At 37.1% G+C, this 17,186-nt stretch overlaps 1 protein-coding gene across 1 annotated transcript in view; it reads right to left on the reverse strand.

Annotated features, from left to right (window-relative positions):
• Tnpo-SR (transportin 3) overlaps nt 1–17,186 on the reverse strand; it is a 118,463-nt gene that overhangs the window by 45,006 nt on the left and 56,271 nt on the right. The window contains exons 10-11 of the mRNA XM_089108080.1: nt 13,791–13,982; nt 5,161–5,393 (exon numbers count right to left, since the gene is read on the reverse strand). Of these exons, the coding sequence (XP_088964206.1) occupies nt 5,161–5,393; nt 13,791–13,982 (425 nt within the window). The remainder of the gene's footprint in view (nt 1–5,160; nt 5,394–13,790; nt 13,983–17,186) is intronic.

Consider the following 17,186-nt stretch of genomic DNA (forward strand, 5'->3'; position numbering starts at 1 on the left):
AACTCAAAATAGAATTTAAATTTCACTCTTCCTTGTCACTTACTTATTAAAATGAGACACAAAATATTGTCGAAAAGACAATCTGTATCGGTTGGTAACCGCGGGATTACAAGGCTCCAGTTTGTTCTGGTGCCTTGTATTACACCCTGTTCGTGCCGGTTCAGGGAGCAAACCTCGATGCCTGCTTGACTCCAAACGCTCCTGTCCAAAGGCCATTGTAAGCTGGTGTCGCCTGGCATTAAGTCTTTCTAGGCCTAGGATTTTAAGGATGTTCATGAATTCCGGACCTAATATCACACGGGTAGCCCGTTTCTACACATTCTCAAGTTCATTTCTTTGCTCTTTACTTACCCTGGAGCATACTCTAAAATACTCCAAATGTACAGTTTATAAAAATTCAATAGTGAAAAACGACTAAAACCGAATCGCCGTATTGTAACTAGATTACGCAACGCTATATTTGCCTTCTTAGTACAATTATTTACATGATCCATCCGTGACATTTTTGACTTAAAAAGATCTAATTGAACCTTCTCAAAGGACCTCAGAATTGTTAAGAGATCAAACCTTTTGGACCTCAAATATTACACAGAATATTTAACGTTTCAGCTATGATTCTGTTTTCACTAGGTGCTTCATGACTTTTCAGGTAGCTTTGAGTGTTTTATTCTTTCTTGAAGCTTTAAGTGTTTCTTCCACTGTAGTCGGATCAGAACTAATGTCAAGCGAGGACAGTGGTTCTGGTTTGATCCTAAGTTGTTCAATTGGGAGTGGACGGTTAAGAATTTTCACAAATTGTAGAGCTTACACTTCCTTAACAGTTTCTGGGTTTGTTACTAGATTTTCGGATTGGTACTTACGGGTTGGATTTCTTACCAACAATTGCTTTTGTAATCTTGTATAAGGTGTGGCTGTCTCCTTTTTTTAGCAGTATCTTCAGCCTCAGATATTTTCTAGTTCAAGTGCTGAAGCTTATCACGCCTAGTACCTTTTTTTTCAATTGTTTGTCAATTATTTTAGATTTTTCACTTGCAATTTAAGTTTTATGAAGATAAGTTGCAAGCCTCCTGTCGAACTCTCCTCCTTTTCCAGGCTTGGGACTGGATGAAGAGAATAACGCCAAAATCGCCAATCTGACTGTGTTTACTGACAAAAAAAAAGTCATTTAACGGAAAGTTTACAAAAAAAAAAACTATGCACAATGTAAAACAAAACTATGTACAAAGATACTATGTGCGAAGTACCCACCCACTTATTTACTCTGTCAAGTGTTTTCCTTTATTGAAAGTCTCAGTTTTCAGCTTAAGGAATACCTATGGTGCATTCCCTTTCAGATAAACCGGATTTAACCAATGTTTATCCCTCTAAATGGCATAGACACTGATTACAATAATCTTCTAAAAGAAAATTTTCAAAATATCATTAGGTGGAAAATATTAAGTATGAATCAGGCCACAAAGGGCCATTCCCTCCAACAGCAGAACGAAACTCTACCACCTTAATATACTATAAAAACATTCTCTTAACAAAAAAAAACTAAAACAGATAAATAAAAATAAAAGTCTGCCCTACTGCTTGATTAAAATTCAAACCATAGACTATTAAAGTATTTTTGCTAAATACGAAAAACTCAGATTTTGCATCAAGCGAAAATCATTTTCGTCTGTTTTTTTTCTGTTACTAATAACTCAAGCTACTGGTTTTATGTCTGCTTAAAAAATATACAAATCATTAGGAACTTTCTTTCATTACGACAGAACTATTAAGGTAAATAGACCATGCAATGATCATGTACGTATGAATTCACTTCAGGGAAGGGGTAGGAGGTAAAGAAAATGCAAGAGACAGGTATATTATATTCCAACTTTAGAGATATAGCGAAATAATCGTAAAGATTAACCTCTTTCTACCCCTTTCCCATGCGCAAGTGCCTAAAAGAGGTTACTGAAAGTGGGTTACGAATATTAAGGACCTGAGGCTATGCAACCAAAGGAATACCTGGAATCTGATTAAATCACTTTTGTTTTATCGAATAACTTGTCGCTACGCAGCCCCGAGGAATAAGAAACTTCTTTTCAAATTAGAGAAATGAATAGAGATTTCTTAACAGCTTTCTAACATTGTAGCTGCCCTACAATCACTTTGACCCTTAAAAAGAGCACTAGAGTGTCTGATACCTTATATGTCCCCAGGCCTTGCTTACAGCCCTTTTCCTAAGGGCTGGGGGGATTTGTTATCCTCAAAGACACAATTTCCAGACTTTCAAGTATATTGAACAAAATGGCTCTCTCAGAATTTTGATTGGAAGTGTTTGGGGAAATGATGGGCATGGGGGGGGGGGGAGTGGTGGATCCATGATTTTCTTTAGGGGGGTCGCAAAATAGGTTTATCCGATAAACTTGCGTTAGGAGCAAGTTTAACAAACGCAAACTTGCGTTAATTAAGTAAATTATACTATATATATATATATATATATATATATATATATATATATATATATATATATATATATATATATATATATATATATATATATATATGTATCGTTTTCAAAATCTGCGTTTTCAGATTTTATTGATCAAATGATGCGTCTGCGGGATCGGGCTTCTTCAACACGAGTTTCGCATGGAAAGTTTGCGCAGAAATTTGACCCATGGATTACTGAAAGTATTTTAACATCGTTCAAACATAAAAATAAAAAATGCAAGATTTATTTTAATTAACAGAAACCCGAGCCATGTTAATAAATAATTGGTTTTATGAAAAATTAAAAATCAAATATAATAACTTAGTATTTTAAAAATCATAAAGTGAAAATTTTGGAGTTTAAATTGGATATCAGAAAAACATGGCAATTGATAAATGAATAGATATGTCCTCATAGTCGTAAGAATACTAGTGTCAATTGCCTTGTTTTAAATGGAGAAAATTTTACAGAGTCCAATGAAATTTTAAATGCTTTTGGAGATTATTTCAGTAATACTGGTTCTAGACTTGCATCAACTATGAATATGCAACTGAATTCCCCTTCTGTTCCAGTTAATGAGAAACATGCGGAAAATTCGTTTTCTTTTTCTGAGATTAAGCCTCATGAGATTGAAAAAGTTATTCTGAAGCTTAAACGGAGTTTTTCTAAGGACGAATTTGGATTTTCGGCTCAAACCGTAAAGCAAATAGCGTCAAGCATTTCACCTTTGCTGGCACATATTTTTAATCTATCACTTATGCATGGGGTTTTTCCTGAGCTTTTAAAAAAATCAATTGTTATAGCATTACCTAGAGCTGGGAGTTCAACTAACCCTTCAGATTATAGAGGCATTTCTCTACTTTCGATTTTCAGAAAAATTTTGGAAAAACTTGGAAATAGTCAATTACAAAAATATTTATTTGATAGTAAGATTTTACACACGTCTCAATATGGTTTTATAAAAGGAAAGTCAACTGAACTGGCAATTCATGAGCTTTTACTAAATATTAATGATTCACTAGATGATGGTCAACACGCGTTGGCGATTTTTTTTGATGTCGCAAAGGTGTTTGACACCGTAAATCATTCGTTGCTTCTTTTTAAACTAAAGTCTTATGGGTTTTCAACACAAGCTGTTAAATTTTTTTCATCTTACCTTTCTGGGAGACGACTTGATTGTGTTGATAAATCTCGTGATCTCCGTTCCGAAACTTTTCCAATTAATTACGGAGTGCCTCAGGGCTCTGTTCTTGGGCCTATTCTATTTATTCTTTTTATAAATGATTTGCCAGAAGTTTTGCCTCTTTGTAAAATTATAATGTTTGCTGATGATGTAGTAATTTTTGCTTCTCACCGGGACCTATCAGTTCTTTTCCAGAACCTCGGAAGTACGTTACTAACTGTATCTTGTCACTTTTTTCCTAAAGCTATTCTAAAATCTATTTATTATTCTTTTGTCCACCCATATTTTCTCAATTGCGTTTTGGTTTGGGCATCTACCTTTCCGTTTGTTTTTAAATCTCTCCAAATACTTAAGAATAAAGCAATGAGGATTCTTTTTAATGTTGATTGCAGAACTTCAGTTAGACACCTATATGGGACTTCAGGAATTTTCTTTTTGGACCAACTTCATTTAATTTCTATCTCTAGTATTTGTCATGATTATCAATATAGTAATTTACCTGTAAATTTCTCCGGCATTTTCTCAACTAATTCTCAATTTCATAATTATCCTACTACGCATCGTTCAGACTTTTCGTGCGAAATTCACCCGACATCGAGAGCGGGATTCAGCATCCGTCACATTGGCCCAAAAATCTGGAACTCAATTCCTGCATCAGTTCGAGAATGCAGCAACAAGCGATATTTTCTAAGACTGGTGAAGAAATATCTTATGACATGCTAAGCATTTTGTTCATTAGGGTTTTCTTTTTCGTTGTTGTAAAATTTAGTTAGAAAATGGCAGTGTATTTTCGTTGGCAATATTTTCAGCGCTAATGTATGCCACCAGGCATGTGCGCTGTTTTGTGACATTTATTTATGTACGTGTTATAAATAAAAATATTCTACTCTATATATATATATATATATATATATATATATATATATATATATATATATATATATATATATATATACATATATGTCTATAAATATGTAGGTTTTCTTAACAGCTTTCACAGCAATTCTAACATTTGCTAAAGATACGAAAAAATCTTCAATGTTTACTTACACTAACAAACTAATTTAAATATTTATCTATTTAATGTGGTGCGAACCTTCCTATAAAAAATGTATAAAACAGATAGGTTTGACCCTAAAAACAGCAACTTAATTCACCGTTTTTTTCTGTAAAAAATCTTCCCGAAAAAAGTCGAGCCAAAACCCGGACCTGAAAGACTTGCTCAAAAGAAATTTAACCAATTTTACATTTAAATTACCGTTTTGCTCTTAAGAATAAAACAATAAGTGATTTCCATCATAAATAAGCCTGTTTTTCTTCGGTTAATGTCCCTTGTTTTTCATTCTGTTTCTCTTATAAATGACGAAACATAAGTAATTACCAAGATACATGCACCCCTACTTCTTGTAACCGTCTACTCTCCTAAGTCTAAACAACTCTACATACACACACACACAGACATAGGTGCAAAAAAAAAGAGATATAAGTGTAAAAAGAAACCTAGATCTACCTGAATCATCACAGCTTGACAAGGGTGTGAATTTCCATTTGTATTTATATTTAAATGCCTAAAAACAGCTGCCAGCCGATCGAACCAGAAAGCCGGATCCGAGGGTTTCCCTTTTTCTGGATTTGGTGTTGGATTGACTAGACTTTTGAGCGGTTCCACTTGCGGTCGACATACTTCAAAGAGTACCACCTCTATTTGATCCTCAGGCAGTCGACTTAGAACAGTAGTAACTCCTAAGAAGTTCAAAGAAGATAACATAATTTTCTTCCAAATAAAAGTATAAAACACAAACATTCTACTAGGGTAATGTATTACTTTTCTGACAGGTAAAATTTTAGCGCGTAAATTTTATAGATAATGTCTCTTAGTGTTGAGAAACAGCATATATCAAAGGTGAAACGTGCTAGTGGTCCATTAGCCTATCTCAGGGGAAAACTACCCAATTGACTAGTGGTCCAAGTGGGATGGGCACTTCTAGGTTATTGCACATGTAAAAGCTTTTCATTAAAAGAGTAAAACGTTTTAAAATTTGACATTACTGTTTAATTGGCCTTACTTAGCTAAAAACGTTGCTTTAATTGAGAAAACCCAAGAATCTGAAAATCCATGGAAAACTACGCGAATATAAGTAATATATAAATTTAGATTTAAAAATACTTTTATCTCCAAATGTATTCGAAAGTAAAAACAAAACTCTTTCTCCAGTTACTAGAAAATTTGAATTTTAAAGAAACTATAATTGAAAGCATTGGGTAGTCATTACCAGGAAGTGTTTACGCCATGACTAAAATCACAGTTTCGTTTTCAGTCTTAAAAAATTCCTTTCTTCCGAGTAGCAGAAAATTTTCTACTTTTCGACACATTTGGCGACGAAGATTTTTGGCAAATCGCGGAATCAAGTTCCATCAGAGACACAAATTTTTATAGCTATTCAAAGACCTTACGCTGACAACACTTTTAACTATTAAAGGAACTTCTTGCTTCAAACCCTTCATCATAAGACCACTCCTTTCTCTCTTAAAAACCAATAGCCATAGGATTAGCTACCAGATCAGAATCAAGGAAGTAACATGTAAAAGCCTGTATGCAAACAAAGTGTTAATTAAAATTAATGAGTAAGCTGATTGATATTAAGTGACAATAATTTATTTGTGCATTCAAGTTGGAAATCAATACGTATGCAATATTTCAGCTCATTGGACCACGAAAAGTCGGTGAAACTGTTGGTTAAACAATTTGATCTTCGACCTGAGTACCTACTGAGTCACCTTCTCAGTAGGGCCCTCTCCAGGCCACTCAGCGCGTCCCCAGGTAATGGATAGGGGAACGTCCTACAGATATGTAGGATACCTCCCATAAAGGGAGGCACGGACCAAAGGGGGGACCTAGCCCCTGGGGGTCCATAAACTCAAACTGGGGTACCCTCACTCGGGGGCCGTAGATACAGGTGGAGGAGGAAGAAGGCCCCTCTGATGCACACTGAGCAGGGGTCACCGGCGTGTGAACATGTCCCGTTAGTTACAAACCTTCTTCCAGTAATGGGTTAAATTGTATGGTACTGTAGGATACCATCGTGGGAGGATCCTCTTCAGGAGGACAACTGCGAAATATGGGCGGAAGATCCAGATTCGGACAACGGCCTCTGCATTTTGGGTATGCGGTGGTATATTCCGGCAAACCACTCAGGGTTTGGCGTTCCTGCCCGCAGAGCTTGCGAGTGGTAGGTACCGCAAGGTGTCGACTCCTGCCCCTATTGGGGTCACCACCACCTTTGCTGAGGTTAAGTATGAGGTCTTATGACCGCTCCTTATCTGATGAGGCAAAGTATGTCTTAGGAGTTCTTTTGTCCGCTGTTTGGGCCAACTACCCGTCCAGCCGGTATTTACCATGTTTTCAAACGGAAAAAACAGGCTAGTATCGGACTTTCTTCAAGTAGACGACCAAATGCACGCCCCAAGACAAATCTTACGGATACGTTTACTGTTACCAACTGCAATGTAGGTGGTCTCTGATCCAAGTTGGATCACCTACAGCACATGATGGATGAAGTATCCCCTTCTGCCATGTTTGCATCCCAGACCAATCTAAACTCTGACGTCATTGACAACGACGTTAATATTCCTGGTTACACTTGGCTCAGGCTGGATCGCGAAAACCTGAGAAACTTGACTTTTGGTGGATGTGGTGTTGCTAGTTACATCATAAATGACATCCCTTTTTTGCCGCTGTTTATCCTTACTGACAAGGAAATGCGTTGGGTTAAAGTAAAACTATCAAATAAATCGTTTGTTACTGGTACAGTCGATGACCCACCAAAGATGAAAATCACCGCACATCTGGAACATAGCTTGGAATTTTTGAAGCAAAAGTTCCCTAAATCAGGTATAGTAATCCAAGGAGACTTCAACATTCGTCATGGCCCCTGGCTGAAAAGTCGTACGACTGATGCGGAGGGCGTAGATCTGCTAGACCCGAGTCTGTCTTATGGCCTAGAAAAGCTTGTTAACTTCGATACTTACATCGGCCCTCATGGATCATACCGGATTTGTCTATTTTTAAGTGATAATTTGAATTCCTTCACTGTCGAAGGCTGTCCTTTTGTCAGCAGTTTAATGGCAGTTAAAGTTTGTGAAAAACTTAAAATACCAACATCAGTAACGCAACTATTAGATCATCAGGCAATATCCCCGCACAGACTTAGATAGTCTGCAAAACTTCTTATCGACCTAGCCGTGGAGTAAATTCTTAAAAGAAGGCTCACATAAAGCAGCGGCACTTTACAAAAAGCGATTACAGAGGCTATTGAGCAATTCGTCCCCTCAAAAACAGTAAAAGTCTCATCTCGCGATAACCCATGGTTCAATGCTGGTTGTAAAAAGGCAGTCAGGGCCAGAAAGAAGGTTCACAAGAAATGGCATTCAACTGAATCCGACAAGGACAGGCTGATTTTATTAGCGCTCGAAACGAGTCTGTTAAAGCTGTAGTCAAGCTAGACCCCATTACAGGCACAAGTTTCCAGACAAACTGAAAAGTGTCCCTGCAGAGTGGTGGCGGAGGGTCGTCAAATAAGTTCTATCGTCATCTAAGCCAATAGCTAGTCCCACGCGTCATATGGAATTGACAAGCATACAACCCGGCCAAGAAAATCAAGTTGCTCTTGCACATCCCTTTTACAAAGTCTCTCGAATGGACTAGTACGGAATCTCCCCTCTCCCCTTTTCACCACGAACAGATGCTTAAATCATCAGTGTTAACATAACTATTTGAAAGGTGCTCAGAACGTTAAGCCAGCTGGATGTCCCCAAAGCTTCAGGACCTGACAAGATTCCCAATCTCATCCTTAAAAGATGTGCCCCTGAACTTGCTGGTCCTCTTGCATGCTTTGCAGCGCGATTATTCCTGAAAGCCTGGAAAACTGCTCATGTGGTCCCTGTTTCAAAGGCAGAGCCTGACATTACTAATGTAGGATCATATCGTCCAATAAGTCTGCTGTCCTGCGTAGGTAAAGTTTATGAAAGCGTCATTAAATAGGACCCTTTACCAATACCTCGAGTCACATCTGTTGTTGGAAGACACGCAATACGGTTTTCGCAGAAAACGGTCTTTGATCATGAATGGCATAAGGGACTTCTTCGTAAACTGAAAGCCTATGGAAATCATGATCGACTATTTGACGTGCTTGCTGACTTTCTTCGTCAACGATCGTTGCAAGTTGTCCTCGATGACTTCAGATCAAAAGAACACCCAGTTTTATCAGGAATACCACAAGGAAGTATTCTTGGGCCAACTCTTTTCTTGGTGTTCATAAACGACCTAGGGAAACCTCACCACTTTGTGGATGGAACAACAATAAAAACATCAATCGCAAATGACAAAGATCCCAGTGAACCCCATAAGGAGGTCCAGGCTGACCTGGTGAAAATTGAGGTGTGGGCAGGTGCAAGAATAGTAAGTTCTAACATATTGAAAACGAAAGAGTTCCTAATTTCTAAGACGCGTAAAATGAGTGCTCATCCTGATTTCGTCTTCAAAGGAGAGGTAATAACGCGAGTTGATACACTGCGCTTACTTGGAGTTAACTTTTCTTAGGAAATCTCATGGACTGAGTAAATCAGTAAAATTATATCCTTTTGCAACAAGAAATTAGGAGTTATCCTAAGATGCAAAAGTCTTCTCCCCGATGGTTCTATTCTGCCACTTTTCATTTCGTGCATCAGACCTGTCATGGAATATGCAAGTCCTCTTTTCGCTGGTGCACCAAGGAGCCACATCGCTCCACTCCAACATATTCAAAATAGAGCAGTGCGTGCAGCAGCCTCTGGAAACACGAAAGGTAAAACCCCACAGCTGATCCAGGAACGTTTCGATGTGGCGTCCATGTCGGTTATCTGTAAGTACTTGTCTAACCCTCCATCGGAAGAACTATCGAAGCTCGTTCCTGATAAAGTAAAGCCCTTGCGATCAACTCACCGAAGTACAGCTCTTTAGGACTACCTTGAGCAGGGTACTCTTTGCCAAGAATATCTGAAAAGGGGTTTCGCCCGGTGATCGGTTGCCACATGGAATATATTGCCGGCAGAGGTAATCCCGAAAAAATCCTTCCCTTGACGCGTTCAAGAGAAGGTATAACAAGTACCTCAGTGTTAGAAAATGAGATAACTACCAGGACTAGCGGAAAATCATCGTTTGTGATGGAGCCGTGAAGCCTGTAATAAAAAAAAACAAAAAAACATAAGCACATGAACTTAAATAAAAGCTTTTAATAAAAAGGTGGCTAAAAATTGTCCCTCAACTTGAGATATTTTATTAGAAGAAGATATTTTATTATAGGGCCTCGATCCTAAGTTTCACATTTTCGATACAATTTGGGTTAGTTTACATATTCACTCATATTTCGATAAAATAGGCTCCTTCTAAGGGGACCACAAGATTTCCAGGGCTGAGGGGCTCCACATAATTTTAATCCTTCATCAATCAAAGCTATCATAAGTTCTCTGTTATTCAATAAGACTCAGTAGGTACAAGATTTGACTTCCAATAAGAATAAAAGGTTAGGGCAGTAATGTTATGGTTGGACAAAGCTATAAAAAGGAAAGTACAAGGCCGTATCTAGGGCGGGGGGTAGTCGGAATGTTTTTCCAACTCGTAAAAACATAACAAAAATGAATATAAGCAAATTTGTGATGCATTTTTTGCAATACCAAATACAGGTATTGCAGCAAGCTGAAAAAGTTGTCAATAAAACAATATTAGATTTTTTAAGGGCTGGACAGACGTAAAGTTTTGTCCCCCAAGGGTCTTACGTCTGGATAGTGGTAGTGGTACAGTACATGCCGAGCAGCTCGTGCTTTTAACACTGATTTTAGCACTTATCGTTAAATTTAAATTTTTCGAAGACAGATCTGAAATAGAAAGTGAGATGTCCTTCCGAGCACAAGTACTTCTATCGCCATCTGATGATTCCAGTGTGATTGGTTCACCCAGACTTTTCAGTGGTATAGTTTTTTTTTTCTTTTTCTGTTTTTTTTTTTAGGTCTAGGAGCTTACGTATGCAAACTATTCACTGAGAAAGACTGGCCATTTTCTTAGTAATTATCTTAAACTTCTAAAGCATATAAACTCATAGAACAGGTAAGGTTTAACTCGGTAATTAAGCATCTCAATAGGCATTTGATAAATGTAAAGTCTTTTTTAACAAGTATTTTCCTCTGTTCAACAGTTCAAAACATTTATTTTAGTTGGTTGGAACTCCAAAATTAAAAACAGACACATCAAATAAAGGACAAAGCTGAGCGCTAACGTAAACCAACGTCAAAAGCCAGAGTAAATTCCAACCGTATTGATGAAACATGGTCATTTTCAGCTCAAAAAACACAAGACCTGTCAATTTTGTTCCGTTTTATTCATAAGCCTTATTGCGTTATGACATGTTGAAAATAGGAATCGAAAATAGGAATGCGTTATGACATGTTTAAAACATATTTAAAAGAACACCTATCGAAATAATTATAATGATAATGTAGTTAGAATCTCCTAAAGATTCATCTTTAATATAAGATTCTTATATAGAAAAAGCTATGGAAGCTGATTTATTGAATCGAATCTGTAACGTCAATTATTACCAGCAAAAAGGAGCATATTACTAGACCTCGGCGCCGCGCCGATGAGGAAAGACCGGCGGCGGTGGGGCCAAAAACAGCAGCGGCAGTGCACCGCCGGCCAACCGCCGGTAAGATATCGGCGGGGCGCCGCCCACGCGATCAATGTTGACCGCAAACATTTACGTTTTCATCAGTCTTTCTCAAATCACAGCTTGAATTTACAACAGATTCGGGCCTATTCATGAGTTATGGCTGTGGCGTTTCAGAACCCTTGCATAATAGTTGAAGTGTCTATTAGCTATGTATTCTTAACATAAACAGTTTTAACCATAATTTCATTAAGGTTCTATAACTTTTAGGGGGTCTTTCCCCTTTTTTTCGAAAATCAGCCAAATTTTCTCAGGCGCGTAACTTTTGATGGGTAAGATTACCCATCAACTTGATGAAACTTATATATTTGAAATCAGGATAAAAATCTGATTCTTTTGATGTATCTATTGGTATCAAAATTCCGTTTTTTAGAGTTTCGGTTACCATTGAGCCGGGTCGCTCCTTACTTACAGTTCGTTACCACGAACTGTTTGATTTTTTTTTTTTTTTTTTTGCTCTTTTGGATTCCTAAGGGCCTTCCTTGTATTAAAAACTGGTTTTTAATAACAATTAAGCTAATGCTAATTTAAGCTAATACAATAAAGTCATGTAGGCTAATGCTAAACTGCTGCTTTTTTTTATTGCTTTTGGCTGCTCTTTTGGATATTATTCATTTTTTCTTTTGGGGATTCATTCCAAATTATACACTCATAAATGCCTATTATCAGCTAAATTGTAAACTGCATCTAAAAGGAGTAAATTTATCAAATTGAAAAATACATGATGAACATTTCATATGAGAACAATTCAATTACAATGAAACAAAAAACACTTGATGGTTTATTCGGTATGAAGAAAAATGAAGTGCCAGCTATTTTCTTAGGTAAAAAATGGATACCACCTTGATAGGATACCGTCCCAGCTTTACATTAAAAAATAATTCAAACAAACACGCGAAATAACGTTAAATAGCTTAGTGTTCCTTGAAAAAAATTGAGGGTATGAGTAGGGGTATGAGTATGAGTATCAGTAAAGGGGTACAAAGACAACAACAAAAATTTCGAAATTATTCAGAGATACCTCAAATTATTGAAAAACTGAGTCATAGATTCGCCGTGGCATTCAATAAGATCCAAAGAATCTGATTAAAAGGAAGAACACACAAAACCCAAATTAGGCCAGTAGCCTATGAGAAATCGCAAAATACCCAAGACAATGAGCAAGTCCCAATATGGGGCTCTGGGTCTATCAAAATATTTCAATGGTTTCCCAGGGAATTTGATATCATTTTCTTCCGTCTCAACTTTAAATGAAAAAAAAATTATTATTTTTTTGGCGTCCCTACTTTCAATTAAAATAAATGAGGCATTATCATTTAAAATGATAGCCCCCTATCCCCCCGTATAGGCAATAATTTACAATTTTTTTATTAATCATATTTTTGGGGTAACTTCCGTTTCAATCTTTAATTCCCCAACCTTGTACATAGCTTAGTCTATAAATAAACTTTGACTCAATAGAAAGTTTTTTTTTTGGGGGGGGGGGGAGGGGCGAGTAAATTTTTTTCACAAAAAAGACTGTATTTTCTTTAATCTATCAGGCGTTCAACAATTGTGCATTAAACATTAAGAAAATCTTATCTAAAAACAGCAAAAAAAAAAAAAAAAAAAAAAAATCTGCAAACTTAAGATTCAGCTGTAGAAACAATCTGTGACTATCAATTTCAAAATCCAACTGAAGCTGTATAGTAGTGAATGCGTTCTATTCAACTTACAATACAATTCTTGACTACGAATGATGTAAGAAATAGCGATTGGGAAGCTGCATTCGAAATTATTTAATCTAATTTCATAAAGACGATACTTTTTTTGTCAACATATGAAGAACTGTGTTTATTGCAATTGCATCTGTCTGGTTTTTATGCGAAGTAACAAAAGAGACGAAAATTAACGAACAAGAGAGTAGTGACGAATTATGGTATGCAAAGTAATATTTGGCAGGGAAAGTCATTGGTGATAAATCGTTAGGGGTGGCACCGTGATTGGGTGATTTTTGAGGATTCGGGGAACCAAATTTTTTTTCGGGGTGACGCATAGATTTTCATCGAAATACCCGAAAATTCGGGGATAGTGCAAGCCCTGCTTGATTTCTAATCAGGAAAATTGAAATACTATACCACACGAAAAAAAAAAGCTCCGACTTTGGCGTTGACGCAATAAAGAATTGCCGCAAAATTAATTCAAAGTCAGCCGAACGCCACCGGCTCTAAAGGTGGCGAAGCACCTGCGGCGTAGCGACACTTCGGCGGCAGTCAACCGGGCCTCTCGTTGGCGGCGTTCGGTCGCTCCGCCGGCGTGGCGCCGGGGTCTACATGTTACTCATTCGGTACCCACAGCTTGAAAGATCTAACTGAAAAAAAGAACAATTGTCAATTCTTACCTTTCAAAATATTTGTGCTGGCGTGCAAACTGAGGGGGAAAGCATCCATATTTTTGATAATTTGAAGAAGGCCGTCAAAGTGTTTGGTCAAACGGTCTCTTGCAACGTTGCAAATTGATTCAATAGCACTTGATGCAATACCAGTTAAACGGGGATCAGTCAAATGGCCCAAAAGAAAATTTAAAACAGAGTCTGAAAAGTAATAAAATATTTTGAAAAAAAAAACGAATAAGATAACTAGGTTCAGATTAAGATCAGTACTACCAGGCTCGGGTTTACTGAATATTTAGCATACACACCTCGTAAGCAACAATTCTTACAGTTTAGATGAGAATACTAACAAATGGTGCAATCATAAAATTATGCGGATTTTAACGAAAAAATATTCCTAAAAATATAGCTTTTATTTTTGTTTTAATACCCTAAGGCGTACCTCCCACATTTTTTTTCAAATGAATTCAAGAGGGATGAAGATTCGTCGAGTGAGTCTTTATCTATTGGTTGTATATAAAGAGGCGTATTTGTTTCATAGAAGATAGGGAAGATTGGTAAACTTCTTCTCACAATTTCAACTCTGTAATAACCAATGGACAAATAAACGTCTTAAAACTGTTATAGACAAATGTACACAACGGTTGTCTATTCAGAAGACATAATTAAGCACTACACTACTAATTATAGTAGCACTTGATTAACCTTAATTAAACCACTGCATAAGAAAGGTGATAAGAGTGAGTGTCGTAATTATCGAGGCATTAGTCTAGTCTCTGTAGGTAACAAATTACTTAGTAATATTATACACAAATGTTGTCTATTCAGAAGACATACTTAAGCAATACACTACTCATTATAGTAGTACTTAATTAACCTTAACTAAACTACTGTATAAGAAAGGTGATAAAAGTGAGTGTCGTAATTATTGAGGCATTAGTCTGGTCTCTGTAGGTAGCAAATTACTTAGTAATATGATACTTTTTAGACTGAGAGATGCTGTAGTCAAAATTTTAAAAGAAGAACATGGTGGTTTTAGAAAAGGTAGAGGATGTTTCGACCAAACTTTCACTCTTGGGGTAATAATTGAAAAGTGCCTTAGTTGTCAAACACCATTGGTCCTCAGTTTTATAGATTATGAGCAAGCGTTCGATTCTGTTGATAGAAGAATTTTAGCAAAGGTCTTATCCTTGTATGGTATACCAGACAAAAACATTAAAGTGATTAGTACTATGCAGGCACGTACGCAGGAATTTGTTTCGGGGGGAGGGGGGCCAAATCTTTCAAACCCATTATTCTGTGACAAAAATCAGAAAATTATTAGGAAAAAAATCGTGAGATTTCGAGGGGGGCGGGCCCGGAGGCCCCCCCTGCATACGTCCCGGGTGCTATGTGCGAGAATAACACTGCTGCGGTTAAGGTAGGAAATGAGGTTAGCAGCTGGTTTTGTATTAAATCAGAAGTTAAGCAGGGTTATGTTCTACCCTCCTTTATATGGATTATTTTTATGGACTTTGTCTTAAGGAGCACAGGGAAGGCAATGGGACTTAGATTATGCTGATGATTTAAGCATCCCGTATGAAAGTGTGAGCAAAATGAATGAACTTTAAGAGGTTTTGCGAGTTCAGGGTGCTAGAATAGGTTTGAAAATTAATGTTAAGAAGACTAAGTCACTAAGGCTAGGAATAAGTGAAGATGAAAAGGTGAAGTTGGGTAACAAACAGATTGATCAGGTGTAGAACTTTACTTACCTTGCTAGTATTATTAGTGAACACGGTGGGAGTAGTGAAGATGTTAAAGTTAGAATAGCCAAGGCTCAGGGTGTTTTTTCACAGTTGAAAAAAAGTTTGTAAGAATAAGAATATAGATCTGCAAACCAAGATTAGAATATTGGAAGGTACAGTGATGACAGTAGTCAATCATGGCTCTGAAGCATGGGCGTTCCGAAAAGCGGATCAAGATTTACCAGATATTTTTCAGAGAAATTGCATACGGATTGTCTGGGGTACCCGGCTGACTGACCAGATTTCAAACTGTAGGCTGTACGAAAAATGTGGTTCAATCCCGCTTTATAGGGCTATAATGAGAGAAAGTTTGAGATGGCTAGGGCACGTTCTGCGGAAGAAGAATGACAGATTGCCGAAGATTCTCCTTTTCGGCCAACCGTCTTGGGCTAAACGGAAAGCAGGTCATCCTCGTCTGGGGTGGGAGGATGTCATAAAGAAAGATTTAAAGGAAATGGGATCTTCCAGGGAGGGTGTAAAAAGGGAGGCTTTGAATAGATCGGGATGGAGGAAGAGCGTTCGTAGCTGTGTTGGCCTCAGGCCGCTTGGTGCTGCGGTGAGTTGTTAGTAGTAGTAATATAGCAATACTGGTAAAAATAATTTTAGTTTATACAGCTAATTATAGGAAATAATTCTGATTTCTGGGGGGGGGGGGTGCAGTCATTGAGGCACACACTTTTAGCAGTTATTTTACTAACATTGCTTCTGAATAATTCTCGAGTAAATGGCCTTCAGAACAGACAAGAATTCATCATGTGTGAGGCAAATGAAGAGACTCGCAGGAGTTTCCTTCGAAAGATTAGTACAAGCGCTCAACTAGGTTGTCGCAAAAAGATTGGATCAAAATAGGGCTAATTTGAGATGAGATAAACCGACCTCTATTAAACAATGACTATTTCTCCGTATCACTCTCAGACTGCAACTGTTTAAAAAAAATAATGAAAAAAATTGACTACATAACCCCTTGGAAAATATTGTTAATTCTAGGTACTAATTTAAGGGCCAGATTAGATTTTTGAATGAACAAAAAGTCATGTTTTGTTTACATGTCCAACTTCATGCTAGTACTAAACACAAACATATCCAACTGATAATCAAACTGCAATTCTGGTGTGTCAATACGGATTTATACACAGACAGTGCAGCCTCAGTACTGTAAAAATAAGTAAAAACAGAAAAAAAAGAGGATAACACTAGCTCTAATTAAATAAAAAAAAATTTTAACTGAAAGTAAGGAGCGACATTAAAACTTAAAACGAACAGAAATTCCCTTCCGTATGTGAAAGGGCTGTCCCTTCCTCAACGCCCCATTCTTTACGCTAAAGTTTTTTATTGTTTTAAAAAGTAGAGGTGTGAGAAAGAGTCAAACTTTAGAGCAAAAAGCGGGGCGTTGAGGAGGGGACAGCCCGTTTCATATTCGGAACAATTTTTGTTCGTTTTAAGTTTTAATGTCACTCCTTACTTTCAGTTAAAAAAAAAACTTGTTTTTTATTTTATTTCTGAACGTTTTTGAATTAATGCAGGTTTTGAAGATTACTCACCGTACATGAATAATTAAAACGAAATTTGAATATTAATTTTACTATTTATTAACTAATAATAACCTTATAATAACCCAAGT

The sequence above is a fragment of the Artemia sp. Qi Xiang Cuo genome, chromosome 2 (assembly GCF_049724085.1).
Source record: "Artemia sp. Qi Xiang Cuo chromosome 2, ASM4972408v1, whole genome shotgun sequence".
Classification (NCBI taxonomy): Eukaryota; Metazoa; Arthropoda; class Branchiopoda; order Anostraca; family Artemiidae; genus Artemia; species Artemia sp. Qi Xiang Cuo.